This window comes from Bradysia coprophila, unplaced genomic scaffold (assembly GCF_014529535.1).
Source record: "Bradysia coprophila strain Holo2 unplaced genomic scaffold, BU_Bcop_v1 contig_138, whole genome shotgun sequence".
Taxonomy (NCBI): domain Eukaryota; kingdom Metazoa; phylum Arthropoda; class Insecta; order Diptera; family Sciaridae; genus Bradysia; species Bradysia coprophila.
Genome location: NW_023503409.1, coordinates 4594057 through 4618353, shown reverse-complemented (window position 1 = coordinate 4618353; position 24297 = coordinate 4594057). Strand labels below are relative to the sequence as shown.

At 35.2% G+C, this 24297-nt stretch overlaps 4 protein-coding genes across 7 annotated transcripts; 3 read left to right on the top strand and 1 right to left on the bottom strand.

Moving 5' to 3' along the window:
* Positions 1 to 1158: 1158 nt before the first annotated feature.
* On the top strand, positions 1159 to 1823 carry LOC119073659 (endolytic peptidoglycan transglycosylase RlpA-like). Its single transcript, XM_037179263.1, has 2 exons — positions 1159 to 1405; positions 1470 to 1823. Exons 1-2 carry the CDS (start codon positions 1195 to 1197, stop codon positions 1757 to 1759), a joined length of 501 nt encoding a protein of 166 aa, XP_037035158.1. The 5' UTR covers positions 1159 to 1194; the 3' UTR covers positions 1760 to 1823.
* Positions 1824 to 4073: 2250 nt separating this feature from the next.
* LOC119073501 lies at positions 4074 to 5904 on the top strand. Its single transcript, XM_037179016.1, has 2 exons — positions 4074 to 4350; positions 4412 to 5904. The coding sequence occupies exons 1-2, from the start codon at positions 4211 to 4213 to the stop codon at positions 5874 to 5876; spliced, it is 1605 nt and encodes a 534-aa protein (XP_037034911.1). The 5' UTR covers positions 4074 to 4210; the 3' UTR covers positions 5877 to 5904.
* A 5992-nt stretch (positions 5905 to 11896) lies between these two features.
* LOC119073508 lies at positions 11897 to 13840 on the top strand. 3 transcript variants are annotated; one of them, XM_037179024.1, is made up of 3 exons: positions 11897 to 12043; positions 12112 to 12283; positions 12340 to 13840. In XM_037179024.1, the coding sequence occupies exons 2-3, from the start codon at positions 12150 to 12152 to the stop codon at positions 13775 to 13777; spliced, it is 1572 nt and encodes a 523-aa protein (XP_037034919.1). In that variant the 5' UTR covers positions 11897 to 12043; positions 12112 to 12149; the 3' UTR covers positions 13778 to 13840. The 3 variants fall into 3 exon arrangements, with proteins under 3 accessions (XP_037034919.1, XP_037034920.1, XP_037034922.1); XM_037179025.1 differs by having other exon boundaries at positions 11898 to 12043; positions 12108 to 12283; XM_037179027.1 differs by having other exon boundaries at positions 11910 to 12005; positions 12108 to 12283.
* Positions 13841 to 19359: 5519 nt separating this feature from the next.
* On the bottom strand, positions 19360 to 22879 carry LOC119073569 (zinc transporter 9-like). 2 transcript variants are annotated; one of them, XM_037179127.1, is made up of 9 exons: positions 22588 to 22871; positions 22247 to 22338; positions 21979 to 22117; positions 21503 to 21860; positions 20160 to 20280; positions 19976 to 20093; positions 19840 to 19914; positions 19656 to 19769; positions 19360 to 19593 (listed from the first exon to the last, which is right to left on the bottom strand). In XM_037179127.1, the coding sequence occupies exons 2-9, from the start codon at positions 22333 to 22335 to the stop codon at positions 19549 to 19551; spliced, it is 1059 nt and encodes a 352-aa protein (XP_037035022.1). In that variant the 5' UTR covers positions 22336 to 22338; positions 22588 to 22871; the 3' UTR covers positions 19360 to 19548. The 2 variants fall into 2 exon arrangements, with proteins under 2 accessions (XP_037035022.1, XP_037035023.1); XM_037179128.1 differs by lacking the exon at positions 21979 to 22117 and having other exon boundaries at positions 22588 to 22879.
* Positions 22880 to 24297: the final 1418 nt, after the last annotated feature.

Sequence of the window (24297 nt, the reverse complement as noted above, 5' to 3'; positions counted from 1 at the left end):
ATCAGGTTAACATTTCAAACAATCTGTATTGAGTATGTTCAATAAATAGCATCTATTTGTCAAAATTTGTGTGTCACCGCCTTCGTGATCAACTCAGATGTGTCTTAACCTGTTCTTTCAAAACCTTGCTCCGCACTTTCCATTTTGAATTTCGACCGCACTTATACGACGTGAACTGGCTTTCAAATCACGATACACTCAGAATCGATCGTTTTAATTTTAATTTACTTTAGTTCTGTTCATGCCTAATTTACGTATGGATGTGCATCAGTTTTACCACCTTATTTACTAAATTATCATAATCTAAGAATCCACAAAATTTGGGTTGGTTCACTAAGCTTTTTCCTAACAAAAAACATTTTCAATGCAAAATTTTCGGAAGGATCTTATCTCGATTACTTCCAAATAGGGTCCATAATCTTATTCCAGGTATAATATTAATTGCATAAGCATTTTTCTTTGAAACTCATAAAAAATTGCGATCTAACAGTTGTAAAGGTGGTGTTTGCAATGCTATCGAAAAACAAAGAATCTGACACATCCACTTAACATAAACACAATAAAATGTTTTACTCGGAATTACGGATTGGTCGCATTACGTTCAACTTAAGTGATGCAACTATGTCTAATGAAAATGTTCAGTCTACAATAGATTATTACTACTAACTAAAATACAGCGAGTTCATTTTTGAAACTGTTACTTCATTTGTGTAAGATATATCTTCTTCAGAATCTGTTACTTTAATATTAATATAATTCATTTCGCTATATTAAGGCAACACTAGCAAAAGCTCAACGTTTATTGTTGTTGTCGATCGCATGACTACCCTAAAATACTCCAATAATTCCAGATGCAGAAGGGAAGTATTAAATGTATTGAACTGGGAGTTACCTGGATACCCTAGTGAAAATAAAAGTCTCAAAATTTCGAAAATGTATACTCACGGTCAAATCTTTTGTCTTTTGAATTTTTGAGACTTTCTTTTTTACCCGGGTATAGAAAATGTGGCAGTTTCGTAAATCCTAACTTGTATTTCAATGTTCCAATGTGTCGCTCTCGAAAACAGATTACAAAAACCTTTTTGACGGAGTTTCATTTGCGTCACTTAATTTCCTTTCCATCTTTGCATTAGTATAAAAGCAACAAATTACCCACTTCAAACCGCAGTACATCATTCGAAAAGAAATTCCATTATGAATTTTCCTATTTTCGGTATTTTATTAATTTGTGCAGTAGGTGTGAAGTCACAATGTTGGTGGTCTGGTTGCCAACCGAATTCGTGGGCTGAACGGGGCTGTTTTCCTAGTAGTGATTGGCATCAAACAAATATCCAACCTTGTAGTAACGGTGATATGTATTATTGCTGTCCAGGAGGATCAGCTAGTCCACCAGTTCAGGCTCAGGGTATTATTGTTTCAGATAGATAATCGGAACGTATGTCAAGCATCAAACCTTAATTTTCATTCAGAGTCTGGACAATGTTCATGGTATGGTGCTGAAGGAGAAATACCTCCCGGCTATGTATTACCGTCTGGTGAAACTTTTGATAGATTTGCAATGAAAGCTGCTCACAAAACGTTACCATTTGGCACTCGCATACGTGTGACGAATAAGAACAACGGAAGAAGCGTCGACGTTACAATAAACGACAGAGGTCCTTTTGTGCAAGGAAGAATTGTTGACCTAACATTCGGGGCATTCGGACTTATAGATAATACCGACGTTGGAGTAGTGCCATGCTCCTATGTCACTATTTGATTATAATACGTTGATTCCAAGTTTGAAATAAACTAGTTGTTTTGAGTGACAACTCTGGAAGGTTGGTACTGTTTCGCTTAGTTAGTATTTCCGATTATCTTCATCACTTCATAAAGGTCTTGAGTTTCTCTACGTTATTAATTGCTGAAATATTGTGCACCACAATTAAATTTTTCTATTGGTGGTTGGTGAAAGGTCGACCACATTATAAATTCAAAATTGCAGACTAAGACGGACTTGCATCTCTGGAACTACTCACCCGATTTTCATAAACAATTTTTCTCTGAAACTTATTGATACGAAAACCATCGAAAAACTCATTAATGTCTACGCACTGGAGGGCGAAGTACCAAAAGAGTTAATTCGCAAATTCTTCAGACAGATTTTAAATTTTAACATGACTTTCGATATTATGGAGTTATAGCTCGTTCGATTGGTCGTTCATTTCGTCGTTGCACTTTTGCAACTATTATATTTAATCAACGGAAATTTTTGTTCCGAATGTAGTTTCGTTTATGTGTGCAAAATATGGAATACCAAATACTCGTAACTATTTCGTATTTCAAAATCTTCTTAATTTTGTTACATGTATGCATGTAATATGATAACTTGACAGGTCAGGATTTCATTGTTGCGCACATAACTTAATGTTTCTACTTTACCGATGCTTATATGGGACATTCCAGCTAAATTGTAACATTTATTAAGTATTTTCATTAAATCTGCAGCGATTTTAGTAAAAATACATCAAAACGGGACATTTTGAGTACTTCTGAGGCATGGACTATTCTTGAGAAATCGGACTTCTCAAAATTCTAAAAAAATTCTCAAATTTTTGAAAGCTTAAAACATGGTTTAACAATGTAATTTTATGTGCAGACAGACAAAAAAGTAACCAGAGAACTCGTACAGTCGAAAAAGAGTAAGAAGAAGTAATTAAAGCCTTCGATATTCAGTTTTCAAGTATTTATCAAAACTAGCTGTCTAAATCAGTTCCTAAAACGTTTAATACATTGTCTACATCGTTAGGCACGTAACAAAGTTAATTTTCATAATTTATTTTTTTTGGGGTTGAATGTGCTTGTCGGAAAATTTTTGGATGTTTGCTCGTGAGCTCAATTTGTTTTTTTAATTTAACCAGATATTTCGCCAACTAATCGTTAGCATTTTCACTGGCTACAAAAAACATGTACATATTAATCTTAGTATCACAATTACACGTATTGGTAACAATAAATGAATTAATTCTAATGAGAATTTCGTCAAAAGTTATTATCACAAATACTTCATCGTTTGTTTACAAACAATTTCACATGTCATTCTCATCTATGGGATAATTCGCAATAGACACTTTCTCTTTCATACTACGAGCGGCTGTTAGCCGTATGAATGATAAGCACTTCAATGTTTCAGATTACGTTGGTATATGCAAGGCTGTAAACTATGGGGAGGTCACGCAGACCGCCATTTTATTAGATACGCGGGAACACACCACGTCTGATGATTTTACATACAAAAAAAAGTTCACCACATCATCACAGCGATGAGAATCATCACAGAAGGTGAATTTTTGTATGAAATCGGCCATTTTATCATCAAGTGTGGTGTGTCACCCGCGTATCTGTATCTGCGTGACCTCCCCAAAGTATACAGCCTTGGGTATATGCTACTGGTAAGTAAATAAATTTTATTCAGAAGAGTAAGAAAAAAAAAATTGTAAAATTTTGAGAAATTTAAAGAAATATTTCACAAATTTCTCAAAGAATTCTCAAAATTCTCAAAAATAGTCCCTGCCATGAGGTCCAGTCGGAAAAAAGGTTCAACTGAGTTTTGCTTTTTAAATTAGAATTAAAATATTTAAATTATTTTTCAATCAGAGAGATTGATCAGTTGCTTGCCCTCTACCCTCTCTAGCCACTAAAATACCTTACCAGAAAGACCAAATTTTTGGCCCATGGATCATTGACCCATCGCTGCAGAAAGTACTCTATTTTGCATGAAAATGTCTTTACGTTTGTATAATAAACTGTCCAGTTACAGTACTTTATTTAGAGTACCACTTATGCTTGAAGTGCGTTAGGTGACCTCAAATTAGACACAAAACAAGTGACTTGTCCATAACTAGTCAAATTACAAATATGTGACGCAACAATGCGGCTAATTCATCCACCACTTCGGAGTTTATACAAACTATAGCCAATAAATACAGTTTATCGCTCATTAATATAAATTCGATTTCAAAAAAAAAAATTAACGACGAAATTTGTAGCGCAATTAACTTTGGAATGTCCCATATATCTGTATCTGTCAACAATGTTCATCGTTGACGTCTTATTGTCATATCCGTCATTATAATAATTCTTCTACAATAAGAAACAACAAGAACTTAAGAACTACTCTGTTCGTGTACTGGCCAACAATCTTTAAATGATACATTAACAAAGCCCAGCAATGGATATTTTAAGTGACTCGACAAACTGCAGGCCCCGGCCCCGTACAACCATTGATAACCTACCCAATGAAATAATTCACCAAATTTGTTTGTATTTGGATTGTGAGTCGATCAAAAATTTTTCGATTACATGTCCGAGGTAAGATGTAACAAATTTATACGCTGTGTTGATGAGCATGCCTTTAACTGTTTGGTTTTAGGTTCTTCAATATAGTTGCGAATTCATCAGCCATAACGAAGAAGTTTAAACTGAAACTTACTTCCGAATTTTGGAAGTCGGAAGATGAAGTAATGGGATTGGAACGAAAGTACAACACAATCGAAATGGTAGATGTTTCCGTTGATTGTCACAATGTTGTAAGCAAAGTGTTCGAGAAATTTGGTCCACATTTGCGTAAGCTGTCCATACATAGGTCTACAGTGGACGATTTTACCTTACTGACCATACTGAGGCTGTCGTGGTTTTTGGAAGAGCTTGTTATCTCTGAAGTGGCAATCGAACTGAAACTTCCAAAAATCAATCCGATCAGCATTGTGCATCTGCGGTCCATCTCGATTCATAAGACAAATTGGCTGATTTTCAAGTTTCTGTCACGGTCGCAAATAACTTCACTGTTAGTCAACAACAGCTCAGACGAAGGTAAAGGAACTAGATGTCATTTAGTTTCCATGCTGTACAATCAGTATCGGTTACAAGAGCTCACTTTGCTTGGAACGTCGTCGAGTACACTTTTCAGATACAGCGATTTCATCGGTTCTTGGAACAATCGGTTAATTAAGTGTCATATTACATCCGAGACCAGTAACAAGACACTGACTGACAAAAACATAGGTGAATTTCTATGTTCCAATAACGAATCGCTGACGAATGTTCACATCTCTATTGCATATTGTACACCAATCATCGAATCAATCATATTCAATCTGCACAATGTTACATCACTAGTTTTAGATGTTGGAGCGTTTCAAGACGATAATTCACTTTTCCAAAAGGTGCTTGATTCTAAACCCAATTTTCGATTGAAACATTTGAAACTCTGTGGATTATTCGTTCAGCCTGAATTAATCAAAGCTATTTTAACCAAATTCCCGTCAATCGAAAATTTAGAGCTTGATGATTGGAGCAATACACCTTCCAAGAACATATTAAAATTTGTGGTTGAAAAGTGTCCTTATCTTCAACAATTATTCATTCCGGCGATCTCCAGAATCGATTGCGAGTTAAAATTCAGTGCATTGAAGCAGCTGCATATTGTCTATATACAAATGAACGGCATGAAGGATCTCGTTCGCTTTATCGAGCAGAATAGTTCTTTAGACACATTAAAAATCGGTTTGGTTCACATCGGACAAGTTAAATCGATTTGCAAACTGATGGATCGTACGAACCTACAACATTTGTCATTCGCAGGGAACAGAAAAAATTTGGAAATAATTATCGATTTTATTCGACACAATACACCGAAGCAACTCAAAACACTGGAACTATCTCTGCGATCCCTTGGTGTTCGTATGAGTTTTTCAAAAACGTTACACAGGTCGATGCAAATCAATTTCCCATTAAATCCATTAGCACCTTCAGATCTTCGCAGAAAGTTGGATGCATTTTTCAATTACAGTAAATTATCGAAAATACCATATTCTAGTGTCGGTCTATTTTCTTGATTTTCATAAAAATAAATTTACGCAAAAATTACGTGTTTTCTTTGTACGAACACAAGTCTAAGATTGTCAGTAATGGATCACTTTGGAATATTCTCTTGACTGTAAGTAAAAAAATCTCCCTTAGAATTGACCAGAAATCATGGTTCCACGTTAGTAAGGCGTCGTAACGCAAATCTACAGTCTACACTACAAAGAATCAAGGCTGTAAACTTTGGGGGAGGTTACGCCCTTTTATTAGATACGTGGGAGCAAACTACTCTGAGAAAAAAGTCCAAAATTGCACTCATTTTCGGCCCGAAGCATCAAAATGACTACGAGTCAGTGCCTATTTTAAGGATTTTAATTTCTAAATACAGTCTCCACGGTGAGCTTGAATTTTTTTTTATTCGACCTCTCGTGGACATGAAATGTTTTTAGTGGTTTTTGTAGAGGGCGGCACCACGAGTAAGAATAACATAACAAGAAAATATTTCGATGGGAAAATTTTTAATTAGATCGATTTTTCGTTTTTCTGTGCCCTACTGGTGACTTGTTTGATCACAAAAATATAGTTACTGTTTAGCCTGAGGTCTAGGCTTTACAGCGATACCAATCATGACATTCATGACTACCAAGAAACATCTTTTATGATGGAAAGTCATTCTACTATGTCGATGTGAATTTTAAAGGCTGTATCATACGTGGATTACTTTTATTTTCTCTTAAAAAGTATTTTTAGTTAATTAACATAATTTAAGGGGTTAATAAAAGGTCAAAGGATGAGCTTGGATTTCATTCTGACAAAATCTTTGTTGGTACACCTGAACGACCACCCAAATTTCTTCGTATAATGTGTCTCATTTTTTAGTGGAAACAACTAAAATGTTGCAGAATTAGCTTAGAATGACTATTGGAGAAACTACGAACGAAACAAAAGAAAGGTTTGTTAATTTTTGACTCGAGATAATGCAGTTTACTCATCGGTGCAATTTACAAAGAAACCTATTTCGAGCTAAAAATCTTCTTTCGACCTTTTATTAACCCCTTAAATTATGTAAAATAACTAAAAATAATTTATAAGAGAAAATAAAAGTAATCCACGTATGATACAGCCTTTAAAATTCACATCGACATAGCAGAATGACTTTCCTTCATAAAAGATGTTTGTTGGTAGTCATGAATGTCATGATTTTTATCGCTGTAAAGCTTAGACCTCAGGCTAAACAGCAACTATATTTTTGTGATCAAACAAGTCACCAGTAGGGTCCAAACAGTTTTCGAAGCTTCCTGCAGGGCACAGAAAAACGAAAAATCGATCTAGTTAAAAATTTTCCCATCGAAATATTTTCTTGTTATGTTATTCTTACTCGTGGTGCCGCCCTCTACAAAAACCACTAAAAACATTTCATGTCCACGAGAGGTCGAATAAAATTTTTTTCAAGCTCACCGTGTCTCAGAATTATAAGAGTTACAATTACAATCCAATCGATCCTGTTCATTCCACACGGTACGACATTTATGTATGTATGTATGTAACGTGTAAATCCAACGCACTTCAAGCAAAAGTGATCATAGTCGACAGCTGCTGCCAAATAGGGTACTATTTTGTATTAAATGGTTTTCTACAGTGTTGTATAGTTGTGTAACACTGTCAAGTGTCAGTACCCCATTTAGAGTATGCTTGAAGTGCTCATGCCTGAAGTGCGTTGGTAAATCGCAAGTGGAATGAATAACGTCGGTTGGATTGTAAATGTTGAAAATGTAACTTTTTATATTTCTTACACCTGGTTACTTACTTAGGTGGGCACTACAACCTACTATTGGTTTTGGCCTCTTACAGCAATCTTCTCCAATCAGACCTATTCCGCGCCAACGTTCTTCAGTCGCTTACTCTTAGTACTTTCAGATCAGACTCAATTGCATTTTCCATCTCGCTCTCGGTCTTCCTGGTCTGCGGCTTCCTTCGGGATTTGTATTTAGCAGTTTCAGTGGTACACATTCCTCGTTCATTCTTTGTACATGATCGAGCCATCTTAATCGATTGATTTTGATGAATTTGACTATATCGGGCTCCTTGTAAAGCTGATACAGCTCATGGTTGTATCTTCTTCTCCAGTTGCCGTTCACATTGACACCTCCAAAAATTGATCGAAGAATTGTCCTTTCAAAAACAAAAAGTGTCTGTTCGTCACTTTGTGTCATGCACCAAGCTTCCGATCCATATGCTATAACTGGTCGAATCAGCGATCTGTACAATTCGCACTTAAGGTTGCGGTTGAGTGTTTTTGACCGGATGAGTTTTTGAAGACTGTAGTAACTCCTGTCACCAAGCGTTACCCTTCTACGTATTTCCTCTCCGATGCTATTGAGGGATTTTTTTGAAAGTGGACCAGGCTCCGTCGGAGCTATTTTTTGCGACGGTTTGTTCATATGCCCATATAGCCCTTGGTCCCAATAGTCCAAAACCGCCGTCGTTTAATTTTCATGTTTGCGTCTTGGCTGGTGGTGAAGGTGCAAAAGTCGAAAAAGGGTGTTTTTAGCCCCGTACGAAGTACGAAGGGGCTTATAGGATTACGGTGCCGTGTGTAATTGATGGAATTCGAAGCAGGCGGTAAGGGCAAAGTGTTTGCCTCAGGGCTTATTTTAATGAATTTTAATTCGGAAAATTCCGAAAATTCTGAAAAAATTCCGAAAAAGTTCTGAAAAATTCCGAAAAATTATTTCAGAATTTTTCGGAACTTTTTCGGAATTTTTTCAGAATTTTCGGAGTTTGCCTATGTTCATAGATGACGAATCCACAATAAAAATTTTGTCTGTCCGTCTGTCCGTCTGTCACGTCGATATCTTGAGTAAATCAAATCCTATTTCAAATTTTTTTTCCCTGAAAGGTAGTTGAAATTGTGAGGCTAAGTTCGAAGATGGGCGATTTTGGGTCGACCCCTCCCGAGTTGGGGCCCCATAAGTGCTTTAACGTTTTCCAAAGATTTCTCTGGCCATTTAAAAGCTACACTGGTAAGTGATACATCAAATGAAAGGTATTTACAATACCTATCGACAAAAAAAAAGTTTATGGAAATTGGATGACCGACTCGTTTGTTAGACCCCTTGGTGTGAACTAGGTGCAGGGCGGCAAGCCGTTTTTGCTTGTAGGTTGGCCAAATTTAAACGTATTTAGATGGATTTTGCTTCAATAGATAGGTATAGACCGTACCAATAAGGGAAAAAAAAATCATGAAATTCGGTTCACCGGAGCGTGAGCTAGGTCTCTTGGAGTGAGCTTATATGAGGCTACTCGGCCGTACAGTGAAGGTGGTGTTTTTTGTTAATATCTCGAGTAAAATTTGACCGAATTTCATGAATTTTTTTTTGTTTGAAAGGTATTAATAAATGTAAACCGTCAGTACTATTTCAGGTCTCCTAATAAAATGGCCGTCGGCCGCCATTTTGGATTTTTGTAAAAACAATATAAATCGGTGAAAATGATACTTACAAAGTTACTGATCAGTGGGAAGTGATTGGTTATGTGTGTGTGTGGTGTTTCAAGGATCCCAAATATGGATATCTATATATAAATATATATAGCTATATTGAGCTATATAACGCTATAGATAGTTATTTTGAGCTATATACTAGCATATTTATCAATAAATTGTTTATTTATAGGTAAATATAGGTTAATATAGGACTGAGGAAATTTTAGGTCAATTTTAAATTTGTGTTACGTTTGGAAGGAACATCGTACGGGGCTTCGTAATTGCGCTATGCGCAATTTTTAAGACGTACAAATTTCATAAGAATTTTACTTTACCGACGTTTACGGGCGCAGTAGACTTATGTTAAGAGTAGGGCGACGGACGAACTAGGGTCACGTGCGCAATAGATGTACGGGTTCGTACGGGGCTTAGTCGCAGCAAACGCTCCGACTGTTCTGACGGCTCGTTTAAACGTGATTTACTGCCGCTGCAGACGATGGACAGACATGTGTGGCGGCTCGTTGGATAGATACTGTCCAGGAGACCCGGGGCAAAGACAGATATCAAATGTGTACTCAAGCACTATTCAAAAATAACAAAAAGTATGTATCAGTCAAAGGCCGGAAATTTTGATGAGCTTTATTAGGTGATATTTTGTACCAGGTGACTGTTGTTGTACAGATCAGTGGTTGCCCTGATAGAGGCTTAACCCAGCTCTACAATTATACCTCAATTGCCATAGAAGTGAAAGGTTTCAGGATACTTTTTTGGGTATAAAGCAAATGTCTTACTTCACTCGAAAGCAAAATATTGATTTTAGAAAAATACACGAATTATGCTGTTTTTGATGTCTGCATCCAATGATCTAACCATAAACATTCTCCAGGTGCGAGATATCACCTTTTGAAGTTCATCAAAATTTACGGCCTTTGACTGACACAATATTTTTGTTATTTTAGAACATGGCACAGAGCATGTAAGATATCTATGCTTGCCCCGGTTCTCCTGGACAGTACCTATCCAACGAGCCGCCACACATGTGTGTCCATTGTCTGTAGCGGCAGTAAATCACGTATAAAAACACCCTTTTTTCGACTTTTGCACCTTCACCACCAGCCAAGACGCAAATATGATAATAAAACGACAGCGGTTTTAGACTATTGGAGCCAAGGGCTATCTGGGCATATGAACAAACTGCCTCGAAAAAATAGCTCCGACGGAGCCTGGTCCACTTTCAAAAAAATCCCTCATTATCACTATTGACCAGCGACCCAAGGTAAATAAAGCTGTCGACAGTCTCGAAGTGTTTTCCATTCAGCGTATGGTCCGTTTGCCATCAGACAATAAAGGTGTCATGTACTTAGTTTTTCTCTCACTGACCTTGAGGCCGTGAGACACCCTGAATCAACACTAACTTGCAAATAAAATATGCAACAAAATCTAACAAAAACTTCTTCGAAGAGGAATGATTACACAAATACTTTACTTACAAAAGTACTGATATTAGAAAGTGTGACGCTCAAAGCTTCGATACGCAAAACTTTAACTTTTAAACCAATTGTTTAAACAAATTACCGTGAGGGATTCTTTTGAAAATCCATCTATCAAAATCGGACCCATTTCGTCTATACATGGTTTGAAAGGTCTTTGCCAGTAGACCTCAAAACAGGCTTCACATAGTCTTGAGCTGGTTGCTGGTGGAAGATGTCCAATGTAAAAATAGTGTTTTTTATCCGAATTTTTCGGCCGTTATAAATGATTGTTCTGGGTGAGAGTGGGCTCTTTGGAAAGCTGAGCTTAAGTACTTTCGAGTCATGCCTAGTTTGATTAGATTCATTGATATATGTTTGCAAAAATTTGCAAGAAAAATTTTCAAAGTCTGTGTGAACTTTAGACAGGTCTGGGCTGGTACTGATGACGCTTAATGTGAACCTAACATGCTAGTCGTAACATACATTGTCTAAGCTTTCCGTTGATACCTCATTTGTAGTGCTGGTGATTGCGAAAAAAATGAGGTATCAATGGAAAGCTTAGACAATGCGTGTTACGACTAGCATGTTAGGTTCACATTAAGCGTCATCAGTACTAGCCCAGACCTGTCTAAAGTTCACACAGATTTTGAAACAAATTTCTTGCAAATTTTTGCAAACAAATATAATTGAATCTAATCAAACTAGACATGACCCGAAAGTACTTAAGCTCTGTTTTCCAACAAGCCCACTCTCACCCGGAACGATCATTTATAACGGCTAAAAAATTCGGATAAAAAACTCTATTTTTCCAACTTCAAAGATCTTCCACCAGCAACCAGGTGTGGCTCAAGACTGTGTGAGGCCTGTTTTGAGGTCTACTGACAAAGACCTTTCAAACCATGTACATATAAATCCCAGAAGAAATGGGTCCGATTTTGATAGGTGGATTTTGAAAAGAATCCCTCCGTTCATTTGTGCCATAGGGCCAGTCCGAGCCTGATAGAGGAGCAAAGTTAACAATTTGAATGTTCAATTATACTGTGCGCCACAAAAATTCCATTTAGTTTTTGATAATTAATCTGCTTTATCGATGTCCATATGTTTTCAATGAGTGACATATGATTCGTTTTGTGTACGCGACATTAAATATACAAATTCTTAAGTTCTAATTAAATTATTTTCTGGGGTCTCATTCTAAAACCAAGGTATTAGGAAGACATTCTATGCACGTCGACGGTGTATGGTACCATCAAATTTCATCCTAAATCAATGAAACGAGTTGACATACTGATGGTTTACGTTTTCAGCTAGTTGGTTGTCTATTGCATTAGTTACATCAATACACTGCCATGGATACTCTATCCCAAGCGACAACCTACAGGCCTCAAACAATAACCGATACCCTGCCTGATGAAATAATTCACAAAATTTGCCTGTACTTGGATTGTGAATCGATAAAAACATTTTCGATTACATGTACAAGGTAATGTTCCCACGGCCTGCGTTGACGAGCATATCATTATGACTGTATGCTTTTAGGTTTGCCAATATAGTTGCGACTTCATCAGTCGTAATGAAGAAGTTTAAACTGAAACTTACCAAAGAACTGTGGAAGTCACAAAATGAATTACTGGCCTTACGACGACGGCACAGTACAATCGAAATGGTGGATGTTCCTGCAAATTGGCACAGTACTTTGAGCAAAGTATTCGAGAGATTTGGACCATTCTTGCGTACGTTGTCCATATACAATTCAACACTGGACGATTTTACCTTGCTCACCATACTGAAGTCCTCGCCGATTTTGGAAGAGCTGTTCATGTCTGAAGTGGAAATCGAACAGAAACTTCCAGCAATAAATCCGATTAGCATTGTGCACTTGACGTCCGTGTCGATTCATCACACAAATTGGCTGATTTTCAAGTTTCTGTCACGGTCCCAAATAACTTCCCTGTTAATCAACAACTACCTAAATGAAGGTGAAGGTACAAGAGGCCACTTAGTGTCCATGCTGTCGTACCAATATCGCTTAACAGAACTCATTTTGCACGGAACATCGTCGAAAACACTTTTCAGAGACAGCGATTTAAACGGCATGTGGAACAATCGTTTAAGTAAGTTTCATATTGCGTGCGGCTTCGGGAAGAATTCGGACGTTGTCGACAGCAATATAGCCGAATTTTTAATTTTAAATAACGGATCGCTGGGGAATGTTGAAATTTCAATACCGAATTGTGAGCAGATCACCGTTTTCGTCATATTGAATTTGCAAAACGTTACTTCCTTAACGTTAGATGTTGGCCGATTGCCGAAAGATAATAAATTTTACCAGCTACTGGTCGATACGGAACCCAATTGTCAACTGAAACATTTGAAGCTAAGTGGATTTTTCAGTCTGCAGGCTGCATTCGTCAAAGTCATTTTAAGTCACTATCCTGCAATAGTAAATTTGGAGCTCGATGATTGGAGCAACACACTATCAGACGCAAACACATTGCAATTTGTGGCCGAAAAGTTTCCTCATCTGCAACAATTATTCATACCGGCAATCACTAAAAGTTCTGACGAGATTAAATTCGGAGCATTGAAACAGCTTCATGTCAGCTACGTTCGTGATATAGAAAACCTCATCAGATTTGTCCAGCACAACGGTTCTTTAGACACCTTAAAAATTGGCTTGGTTTATATCGAACAAATTCCGTCGATCTGCAAACTAATGAATACAAAAGTACAACATTTATCATTCGCAGGAAGCGCTAAAAGTTTGAAAATGATTTTTGATCTTATTCGATTGAATACATCGCGATCACTTCAAACTCTGGAACTATCTCTAATGTCTCATGAAAACTATTCGAGATTATCAAGTATTTTGCGTAAAGAAATTAAAATTAATTTTTCGAATAATTCACCAGATCTTCATGTTAAGTTGGATGCTTTTTTTAACGATGATAGATCATGCTGGCTTTCAGGTTTTTGAGTCTGGATTTTCTTTAATTTATTATATTTTTGTATTAAAATGAATGATAATGCGAAAAATGAAGTGTTTCCTTTGTACGAACCGAAGTCAAACATTCTCGCTTTCACTTCCTTGCGCTTTGAGTACTTTGACTATTGCATATTCAATATCGTTTTGTTCATCTTGCCAAGAACAAGTCTTAAAATAGTTATTTAACGAACGAAGTAACGGTGACAAGAGAAAGTGCCACTTTTTATACAAACGGACCTCATTGACATGAAATAGTTATTTTCATATGTGCTGTTGTGACTTTACCTCATTTTCTCCCCTCAAACGTTTATAAGAAAATTTTTCTCCCGTGGGATGAAAATAGTACTTTTCATACCTAAGACCCGAAAAGTGCGACGAAGTCCAATATGAAAAATACTAGTCGTACCACGGACTAAAAGTCTCACACGCTACTTTTAGTCCTAGGTACGAAATGTACTATTTCTTACTTAAACTGTCAGTTTGTCTATGTTTTTAAAAATGGTATTTTGAATTGATGTCTTTATCATGGACAAAAACGATAAATCACCTCTCGAATATGAAGTCTCTGGGAGAAATAGAGAATTCAAACTCCAATAGAAAGCGAAATTACGGTCTCTGCTTCGCTCTGGCTACAAACATCAATCTTTCTCCTGAACTTCGTTATATTAGTTATTTACGTACCTACGAGCGTGACGAACGAAAGTGTCTAAAATAAACTGTCCACAACAGATGCGTATGCAACGTTTCATGCTGAGGGCGAGAAAAATTCCCAAGGCATGAAAAATAATTCTCATCGGATCTAATCTGTTATTGACAGGCATGACAAAAATAAACGATAACCTCCGGTGAATGCGGTCTTATACAGTAAAAAGTAAATATGTTAAATCTAAAGAACTACAAGATTCGGTATCTATTACTGTTGGTGAAGGAAAGAAGTCGTAGATTCAATAAACACCTTTTCTAAAATGTTTATCGAGGGGAAGGGATCGTAAAGTCGAAAAAAACATTCGTGTATATTGGTTCCATTTCTTGAATTCTATTATCATCACAGTACATTTATCTATGTAAATATTTTGATGTCAAAGTATAAGTACATTTATAACAGACTAGGTCAACATTGTAAAAATCGTCATCACTGCGTGAAAACAAAACACAGGTAAATTGTTATTCATATACAAACATTGTAGCTAATACAGTCAAACGAAACTATCATCAATGGTCTGTTTTTAGTTAGGAAAAAATCATAAATTGTTGTAGTCTTGAACTATAGACCTCTGAGGTATATATTCGCTACTGATGGCGGTATGGGTAATAATTATGTTTTTAAGTGAATATTATGTCTGAATATTTCATCACCTGACGTGCTCAAAAAAGCTTCCTTCTGTTTTATTCGACTTACCCTGGCAACTATATCAACCTTGCTAACAGAGCTATTTTTAGAAGCAGGGCTTCATATTTGGTAATTGACTCTCTTTGAAACTTTAGAAATATTTCACACAAAAAAAAAATTTCTTAGCAAATGTTTCATACTTTCCTCCACGATATGTACGTATGTGTGTGTATCTGTATGGTTCCGCTGATATCCCACGTGGAATGAAGAGCATGACGAAATGGTTGGATCATAATAATTCCATGACTATAATAAGCCCTGATTCCTAAATATTAATTTTGGTTTAACTTCCTCTACTTATAAAAATTTGTGTTATCTTAGTATATTTAGTATGTTAAAGAAGATTAATATTATATCAATCGTAATTGGATTTTTCTGTGATAAACAGGTACACGTTCACATATCGTACGTCAGCGAATACGTAAATATTCAAATTTACAATTACAAATGATGTGAGTGTTTGATAAAGAAAAACAACAGATATTTTAATTCCAGAGATAATTTTGAGGGCTATACGAGAAGCTTTTTAACTTCTTTTTATTTTCGTTGATTATCTTGTTGATCCACATCACGAGATAATTGAAAACAAAATGCTATTTCGATTTTTTCTTCTTCTATTTTCTGTACTAAATTCATTATTTATTCATGAGACTGGTAGCAACATGAAAAGTAAACAAATCAAATCAAACAATTTTTTCGGCAGCTAAAAAAACGCGACACACAACAATTATAGTAACAACGGTACGAAATTTCATGATAAGATCGTTATCATTTACAATTAATGTATGTTGTTAGCAAAGAACATATATTCTAAAGGGTGTTTGGAGAGCATTTCTGAATTGATATCTGAAATCACCTGCATATTAATCACCTGCTTATTATTCACCACTTGTCACACTTAATCCCTTGCCACAAGTATTAATATAGTATCGTGTCCAACTGAAATGTTTGTAAATAACTTACGCTTCTATATATGTACAGCTGAGTTAAATGTGGATGTTGTCTCCGAATCGAATAGATTTGTGTGACAATTTTCGCATGCCAATTTTTCCAAGTTCCATCGGTATCAATCTAAATCTTTTGTATAATTTTTCAGCAATGCAAGTACATTTATTTGACATTGAAATCTCATCGGCGATTCACAAAAAATCGGCAATTAATAATTACATTTTCAGTTACACTGTCACATACAGCTATTCATCTATTATCGATAACGACGACAAAAATAATAATCAGCTCTGGATAATATAGTCTTTTATATAGTAAAAGCCATGTTAAAAAATTGAAGTACAAGATTTGAAATCAACAGATTAAACATAATTTGACCGATGGAAGTAATAGATCCGATACTGGTCAAATGCTTGCCGTCAATAGAACAAACTGACAAATTAGAATGAAAAATCATATGGTTTAAATGCGTGTGTGCAGACAGTAAAAAGGGACTCCTAATGTTAAAAGTAAAGAGCCCACAACGTAAAACGAAGCAAAGTTGACGTTTTCGTGTTAGTGATGGTCTACCTCTATGGCCGTCTGTAACAGGTTAACAAAATATTGTGCAACATGTTGCAAAAACACGATTTTTTGTAAGATGTGTGTTACGAAAATCAACTTGTGCAACGAGGTGCACTGCACACTATATTTTCTCTGCAACAATGCATTGAAATTAACAAAAATCGTCGGCGATCCACTTATTTTGACTCTAAGTTGAATCTATCCGCAACATGGCGTGAATTAAAGCTCGATCAATTTTTACTCCGGCCAGCTTGACTGGCTAAAGTGTTTCAGGCACCTCAGAAAATTGAATTTTTCAACACTACGATAAATCTGAATTGTACGAAGGACTCTTGAAGCTTTCACTGGCACAAGATATCTTGAAGGTCACTGGCACTAGTGTAAGAAAATACGTAGGAATCTAATTTGCCGTTTCGTCATAGTGTGAGTTCAATAACTATGTGAAACGAAAAGGTAAGTGGCTCGAGAAAGGTCATAGCTCTAGAGCTTTTATAACTTGGACATCTGTAACTAGCGAGGAGTCTTCAACGTAACTATCGAGTAGCTGTAACTCTTGCAGAAATGGTTATTGAACTGTCAGATACCTTCATCTTTTCCAGAAAGTATGTTGATTCGTAAGCTAAGAAGAAACTGCTCTTACAAGAACTACTCACAGTCGCCCTCAAGCGAGAAAATGTTTTTCGAAATGATACTAAAAAAATTGGTATGCTTTCAGGAAAGGGTAGTATTGCTGAGAGATTCTAATAATTCAAAAGAAAAAAAAACTTTATTTTAAATAGTTAACGTTCCGGCTCATGACTGAGCCATCTTCAGGGCCCTTATTTTAACAAAAATTATTTTACATTGTCGTTATATCACTTGTATTTTACCAATAAATTTTATCAATTCCTCGTCAATTTTTGAAAAGCATCGGGATCGCATGTGAACAGCAGATTTTCTTTTTTTCTTGTCTAAACGGAAACCGTCCAAGAGAAATGGATGTGAGACAACGACTAATGACAAAAAGTTCTGTTATAAAATGTCAAAAGTTGGTTCGATTGATATCAAATTGGATTATTAGTATTCTTGTTAGTAAAGGGGCCTTATGAAACACAGAGAAATCATTTACAATATCTGAGCTGTTCCTTCCCCATAGAATTTTTTTCCGGATTTTGTATGGTTTTTCACGGTGGTCATCAGGAAAAAAAAATCAACCCACCACTATATCTGAGCTGCTACTTCGGAAACCTTTTTTCTTTTGAGGATCACCGTGTGCTCCATCATCGAATAGCACATCAGTCGACATTATGTTTAATTATGAAATTCGATTCTTTCGCAGTAATAAGCTTTTGAGCAGATTGAAATAAATCTGTCGCTTCATTTGTTGTAATCATTTACTGTTGTCATGGACATCGATAACAGTTGATATCTGCATCTGAAATTTTGAATAATTCTCAGAGTAAAGAAAACAATTTTTTTTGATGAAAAATCATTTTAATTGCTAAGTACGTCTGCGGTGTAACAATAAGTTGTTTTAAAAAAATGATAATTTATTTCTATCACGTCTTATTTACATTTCTATAATAAAAACAGTGAGTGTTATTACATAATAATAAAATGAAAGCCTTAAGTAACTCTAGCTTCTTCTTTTTTCTAATCAAATAAATGCGTATGGAGAAGACAATAATGTTTTCGAAAAAACAATATGCAAATGAAGATGTGAATTTAATGCAAACATAATCCACCTGATCAAAATTGTTTTTCTATCTTAAAATTGTGTTTTTCTTGTTGTCAAACTTAATGCAAATCCATCCATATTCAATATTAGTGATTGTCGGTTGTTTCCTACCGAAACCGAATGAAATGTAATAAACCGATCCTCGCGTATTTTGTTGTCATATCATAGTAATTAAATGGAAAGAGAAACAAAATGATGAATACGTACGTAGGTAATTAAACGCCCAAAAATAGAATTTTTTTTCCACGAGAATTTGTTTAAAACTGCGTTTGATACTTAAAAGTAATTAGGTTTTTGTCCAACTGTGTGCGTGTGTATTGTTTAGATTAATTCAGACATATGTTTTCGTTAAGATACAATTTTAAGCAGATTAATGCGGTTTCAACGATGGTAAGTAAAAACCTTGAACAATCGAAAATTTATTCGTCTTGTACATTTTACTACACTAGCTACACAAGCAAGTGTGAATTTATCCAATATTTGCACATTAACTCTTAATGCGACACAAGTTAAGTGTATCGGAAGTATAATCCAGCTTTATTGATTTAACAGAGCTGGAAAATGATTAAGTAAGACCAATGAAAGAAGGGGTGACGGACAAAACAAAAGGACAATCCTCCTTATAGAGGCTGCATTCTTTACTTAATGAATGACAACATTAACGTATATAAATACCAAGGTTGTATATGAGGAGGTATGCGACCTACATGATACAATCTTGCATCAATACGTCCTGTAAGCACAATGTTCTCCATTGTAAACATCATACGCTTTCGACTAACAATAAATGGCTGTCGACTTTCCGTCGTAGAATGTAAAATTATCAAAAAAAAAACTTCGCTTCAAATTTGATCGAAACTTTGTAGCGTCCTTAATGAACTAAAAGCGTTGAAGTAAAATTTCAGCCGAAAAAATATTCCCTGATATGTGAATCTGTTTCTTTGTATGATTTTCTTCTTTGAAAACTTACTCATCTTACTTGTCTATTCTATAAATGTAAATCTTGCGAACTTAAAATTAATTTTTAGCTTCTGCATTCGAGTGGATTCGATTTATAATTATTTTTACACCGACAAAAAACAACAATAAAATCTCCTCAACTTTATATACCATTGGTTTTGACAATATCATTTGGTAAAGGCTTTACTCCAATTCCAAGTCTATATGACGCACCTTCGGGAACTTGGACTGTAAAAAAATGTTTAAAAATATTTTCACGAATTCATCAATTTGTGGCAATTTTGTCTTACCGATAGTTTCTTCTCCAGTCTATCTATTTCATCTCCCATCATATCGACGATATTTTCGCCATGATGCAAAATAAACTCTTGCAATTCGTCGATGGAGTTGAACTTTTGTACTTCCTTTAGAGGAAAAAAACAATTTTTTTTTTTTTAAGAAATTTCAAGTGAATACAAGCAAAGTGAAACTCACCACTATTAAAGCATTCAAATCTTTGGTTTCTAAGTATAATCTGGACAATTCGCGTCCATTAATATCAATTTCAGCCTGTAAGTAATTTCGGTTGTAAGAAAAAGGAAAAGTTGCCAAAAATAGCCTAACGACCTACCTTGTAACGAATCATATTGCTACCCATATCAATACCCTTCACATCATGAATAGATTTGATAATCGAGTCGCTTTCCAATTCAGCATTGATTTTATCGAGCTGGTCCAATTTAATTGATCTAAATTAATAAATTGAAAAGAATTATTTTGTGTCGAGATTTCAATTCGAAATAAATTGAACGTACCGGCCAACTAATGCTGGTACACTGGTATGAATGATGAGTGTTGAGACTGCAGCCAACATACAACCGACCAACAACGAGCCGACTGCATCAGGCATCGATGTTTGTAAGTATGCTGTTAGAGCTGGAAATATAATTTTTGTTTTTAATTAATTAGAGAGAAGAAGAGCTTAAATTTGTGCAATTGAGAAATCCAGAACGAAGCGGATTTGTTTGGAAACATTTTACTCCATAAAAGCAAACATTTTAGTTAATTGTCGATGAGTCTTTCAATTTCAACTTTTAAATATTAATCTCAATGAAATGGAATTGGCTGTGATACATATGAAACAAAAAAGCGTTAAGTTTTGATATGCTTAATTATGTTGATACTTTTGCAATTCAATTGCTGGAATTAGGATAAATTAATTTGGCTTCTGTCAAAACAGTGTTAGAAAATGTATATATTATGTCCACATCTAATTCGTCACAATTCGTTGTGTTCCCATCAGAGTGATACATTTAACTAGTCGATAAACATTACATCAAAACTCCCTCAAAGCCAACTTTATCCGGATCAGTGTTGGATCAGTGGTCAATCATAAATTCATAATTATTAGGAAATTTCTATTTTTAATTTGGTATCGAATTTCGGATGTCTTACGTAATCGGTAAACTCTTTCGGGACTTGAGCTAATAAGTCCACCCATTTACAGATTTAATTCTTCACTTATCGGAATAATTTGAATTATTTTCTTAAAATTTATCCTTGAAAATGCGTCACCCACCGTCATCGTCTTTCATACACCGTACTATTGACATAGGTGACTGATACGTGTGGACTTTTAATTTTTAATTACTAATATTTGGTTTAAGATAGACGTAGGGAATGACGCGAAATGATTTATTGCAATCTAAATAACTTAAATCCCAGATTTACTCTTCCGTCGTCGTTACGTCGCTAATCACTTATCATTAAAAGTTCAACTTTGGTGCTGCCTTTTTTTAATAGTATGTCATTACTACTTTGATATTACACTCATTTATTGAGTCTATTTTGTTGGATGTTGAAAATTATCTCTCCTTTCGGCTATGTGAACGAACCGTGTACGGTTTGTTTGAGATTTTCATTTAGTTGATTATTGCTTTGTCAGAATAAACTGTGTAACCTTGACACTGTTTCTCTTATCTTTTGAGTCTGAGCAATTTGCTTCATTTGCACAAAAAAAACCCAATCGATCAGTTTAGTAATTTCACAAACGTTCTCAGAAAAATCACAATTTTAAGACTATTCACTGTGACTCACACCGCGTTCACGGACTTTTTAATTAACACAACGAATAAAAAACTAAGAAAAAAAAACTTACCAATACAAGCTGCTGCCACTGCAGCACCGCAAACAGCGGCAGTGTCTTCAAATAACACAACATTTACGCATGGATCTTGCCCACTTTGAACGTATTTCAAAAACGAAACCCCGGTTTCCTTTGCTGATCTACGTATTGAGATAACGGCCATCGCCAATGTGATGGATTCAAAGAAAAATGAACCGCCGAGAACAATATACGCCCACGTATAATCTTCTATCGGTGTTTCATGTAGCAATCCACTGATACCGTGATAGAATGAGAAACCGGTGCCGACACAGAAAATGGCCACACCAGATATCAACGATGAAATGTATTGCATATTCGAGTATCCGTACGGATGCTTCGGATTGGGATTCTAGAAATAATCAGAAATATACAACGACAATATTACCGGGGAACTAATGGTTGTCTTAATGTTGGAATTAAAAAATCCAATTTTGTGTAACCAATCAGACGAAATATCTGAATCTTACTTTTACTGATTTATGAATACCAAAGGCTAAAATTATTTGATTTGCAGTATCTGCGGCGCTATGTATACTTTCTGCGAACATACTATGTGAACCTGTGTATTGCCAGACAGCTAGTTTCAAAAACAAAATTGTCCCATTTCTATCGATTGTGTAAAATGACACAGTTGTAGTAAAATTAAATAAAATTTTTGGTTTACAATAAAAAAAAATAAAAAATTTAAAAATCAAACGAGTAATTTGCAATCGTAAAACTATTTTTTTAACTTACAATATGATAGCAGCTACCACAACTAAGCCTGATCTTCCCTTCAATCCAGTCTCCAGTTGTCCTTCTTTTTTACCTTTCCGTTTCCCCATTGTCTGCAAAAAAGCAAAGTTTTCAAATTAAAAAAATAAAAATAAAAAATTACCAAAATTGTTCTGCGTATGAAAAAAAAAAATCAGAACATTAAAATATTCCATCGAGAATCGAGATCCACCCATTTATCTTTAAAAGTTACTCATAATTTTTCCCAGAAAAAAATGCAATCGATAGTTTCTACCTACCAGACATACAGTTTTCTATTTAAAAAAAAAATCATATTGAGACGATGAGTTATATCCACTTACCAATTAACAATAAAACTCAAACACCAAAAACTCACAAAAAAACACTGCTGATATTCCAACAAAAATTAAATTTAAATTCCGATCAAAAGAAATAATTCAATTTTAAAGAAAACGTTTTTCCAAAGTGAAATATTTAAAGCGACACGAAAATTGTAGCAAAATAAATACAAAACAAACGTTTTTTTTTCCAACTCTCAAAATCAATCGCTCAGATGCTACCACGGCAGACAACGATTAAACTATGAGGTTCCAACGATACAGAATTAAAAAACTGAGTGAAATTGTATTTAAGTTAGAGGAGCGAACAAGATAAGTACAGTTGATTTATTCCGTATGTCAAGATAGCAACCGTTTACGTATATATAATATTATGTTCTCTGCAAGAAATGACAACAAAATATAAAATGCGAGAATATATATACAAATTTGAAGAATTTATAATTTTACTGGATTAATGAACGGTTCACATTGGTTCGGCGTCATTAGTCATCGTGTTTCGTATTATTGTTAAATTTTAGCTACAACACTCATACCATCATGACGCTGTCTGCTCGCCACACACGCACGTTCACACTTAACATGTATAGTCTGCATGTTACGCATTATTTTATATGATAGCAGGAGGTAATTTGTACTTTATCTCCCGCTACGTTTTCAGCAAATTGTGGAAGTCGTCATTTGACATATAATAGTACATTACTTATCAATGGGGCAAATGATGGAAGGGGTACTTCTTGTGTGAAATTGACCGATCGAGGCGTAAACACACAGGAAGTACCATTTCCATCATTTACACCATTGCCAAGTAAGGCATTTTATTCAAAAACTTGAGGTAAATGTTTGCATCCATGTAGTAAAGTTGACTTTACCTCACGTTTTTGAATAAAAATAAAGTACGCCACTGTCTCCGAATTATCAATTTGACCAATTTGGTTCTCATTCATCAAAACAAGAAACACGTAATCTCCTATTGTTTAGTTGGTGTTGAAGGTTTCTTTTCGTCGATAAGCCAACAACAGCATATGACAGAGTATTTATCGATAATAAATTTGTAGAGCAAGCCAATGATTCGAAGATATAAGATGGTTTGCATTGGAAAATTGCAATGTACAATTTTTAAGTTGAGTGAGTCATCACTTTTGTTTGGTAGACTTTTTAAAAATGAAAGTGGAAATTTGTAGATGAATCCGGAAATTGTGCATACCGAAATATTCTGTTTGTAGCAAACTATAGCTGGGATCATATTGACAATAGTTAAAGGCACAGATAACAACCACTCTACACAACCAAATTGTGTTACATTGTGTGCTGCAGAAAATTTTCTTTGCTTCTTTGCATTGATAAGAATAGAAAGATGATTATGGTAATGAAAATAAATGTAATCACATTTGTGTTAGGAACGAGGAAGCGATTTTACATCATTTTTGCCTTCAACGGACTGTTTTCTTAACATTCATAAATTATATGTGAAGTACAGTCGTATAAAAATAGTGCTGAACATCATATAATACACAGAGTATCTAAAGAAAACCACTTGCTGAAGATATTGTGTATAAGACATTATAGGATTTGGATATGGAAAATGTATAGTTCAGTTAATTGTTTGATGCGCATTTGTGAGCTGCGCCACTACAAAAAGAAGTTACTAACGTTATATTGAATGGTTAAATCCAGCGACGCCCACGCTACAAATTTACAGTTTTTTATGTT

Excerpts from the sequence above, each read along its gene's own strand:
- LOC119073659 (XM_037179263.1), top strand. The coding sequence starts at position 1,195 with ATGAATTTTCCTATTTTCGGTATTTTATTAATTTGTGCAGTAGGTGTG. Across the intron at positions 1,406-1,469 it reads TCCACCAGTTCAGGCTCAGG|AGTCTGGACAATGTTCATGG; the intron begins GTATTATTGTTT and ends ATTTTCATTCAG.
- LOC119073501 (XM_037179016.1), top strand. The coding sequence starts at position 4,211 with ATGGATATTTTAAGTGACTCGACAAACTGCAGGCCCCGGCCCCGTACA. Across the intron at positions 4,351-4,411 it reads TTTTCGATTACATGTCCGAG|GTTCTTCAATATAGTTGCGA; the intron begins GTAAGATGTAAC and ends GTTTGGTTTTAG.
- LOC119073508 (XM_037179024.1), top strand. The coding sequence starts at position 12,150 with ATGGATACTCTATCCCAAGCGACAACCTACAGGCCTCAAACAATAACC. Across the intron at positions 12,284-12,339 it reads TTTTCGATTACATGTACAAG|GTTTGCCAATATAGTTGCGA; the intron begins GTAATGTTCCCA and ends GTATGCTTTTAG.
- LOC119073569 (XM_037179127.1), bottom strand. The coding sequence starts at position 22,335 with ATGGGGAAACGGAAAGGTAAAAAAGAAGGACAACTGGAGACTGGATTG. Across the intron at positions 21,861-21,978 it reads GTATTCATAAATCAGTAAAA|AATCCCAATCCGAAGCATCC; the intron begins GTAAGATTCAGA and ends GATTATTTCTAG. Across the intron at positions 20,094-20,159 it reads GTACCAGCATTAGTTGGCCG|ATCAATTAAATTGGACCAGC; the intron begins GTACGTTCAATT and ends TTATTAATTTAG.